General features: G+C 32.7%; 1 protein-coding gene across 1 annotated transcript in view; it reads right to left on the minus strand.

The window, feature by feature from the left end:
- Window positions 1–100: 100 nt before the first annotated feature.
- LOC119592003 (ubiquitin carboxyl-terminal hydrolase isozyme L5-like) overlaps window positions 101–612 on the minus strand; it is a gene marked incomplete in the record, with an annotated part of 5,128 nt that continues 4,616 nt past the window's right edge. The window contains 1 exon segment of the mRNA XM_037940776.1: window positions 101–612. Coding sequence (XP_037796704.1) covers window positions 602–612 — 11 coding nt within the window.

Below are 612 nucleotides of genomic sequence, written 5' to 3' on the forward strand. Positions count from 1 at the left end.
GTATAAAACAAGTTAAAAGTGAGAGACCCATATGCTACAGCTCATGGGTAGCAGGGAACTCAATTTGATCTATTTTGACAAGGGAAAAAATTTCATTTGATGTACCATGCACTATTTTATTAGTCACTTAGCACATTGCCATTACAACTGTCATTCTCACAAACAATTTAAACACTTGAATAATATAAAATCACTATTATATTACTCTCAAAAAGTATACTCTCATGTTCTCATATAGAAAATCTAATTTAAATATTCTAACTCTTTTTCACAACATTCAGTTTATACTGGGAATCTAATTTCAGTCTTTGATAACAATTCACTATCTGGTATATGAAATTCAGATCTTCTTCATGCAAGAAGATCCCAGCACTTGAAATATTCCCCAAATAAATAGCTAACCTGAAAACACTGAACTCAAAAATCGTTTCTAATGTGCTCACTTTTCTAAGTGCATTCACACACTTTCTGTTGTTGTTGTATACATAATCCATGGATATTACACTTTGGACACAGCAACCGTTGTTCCAATATCTCCAGCACTAAGATAACATGGATTTGGCTCAAATTTTTGGCTTATTACTGGAATTAATCTTCCCTGTCAAGCACTGG

The sequence above is a fragment of the Penaeus monodon genome, chromosome 29, assembly GCF_015228065.2.
Source record: "Penaeus monodon isolate SGIC_2016 chromosome 29, NSTDA_Pmon_1, whole genome shotgun sequence".
Classification (NCBI taxonomy): Eukaryota; Metazoa; Arthropoda; class Malacostraca; order Decapoda; family Penaeidae; genus Penaeus; species Penaeus monodon.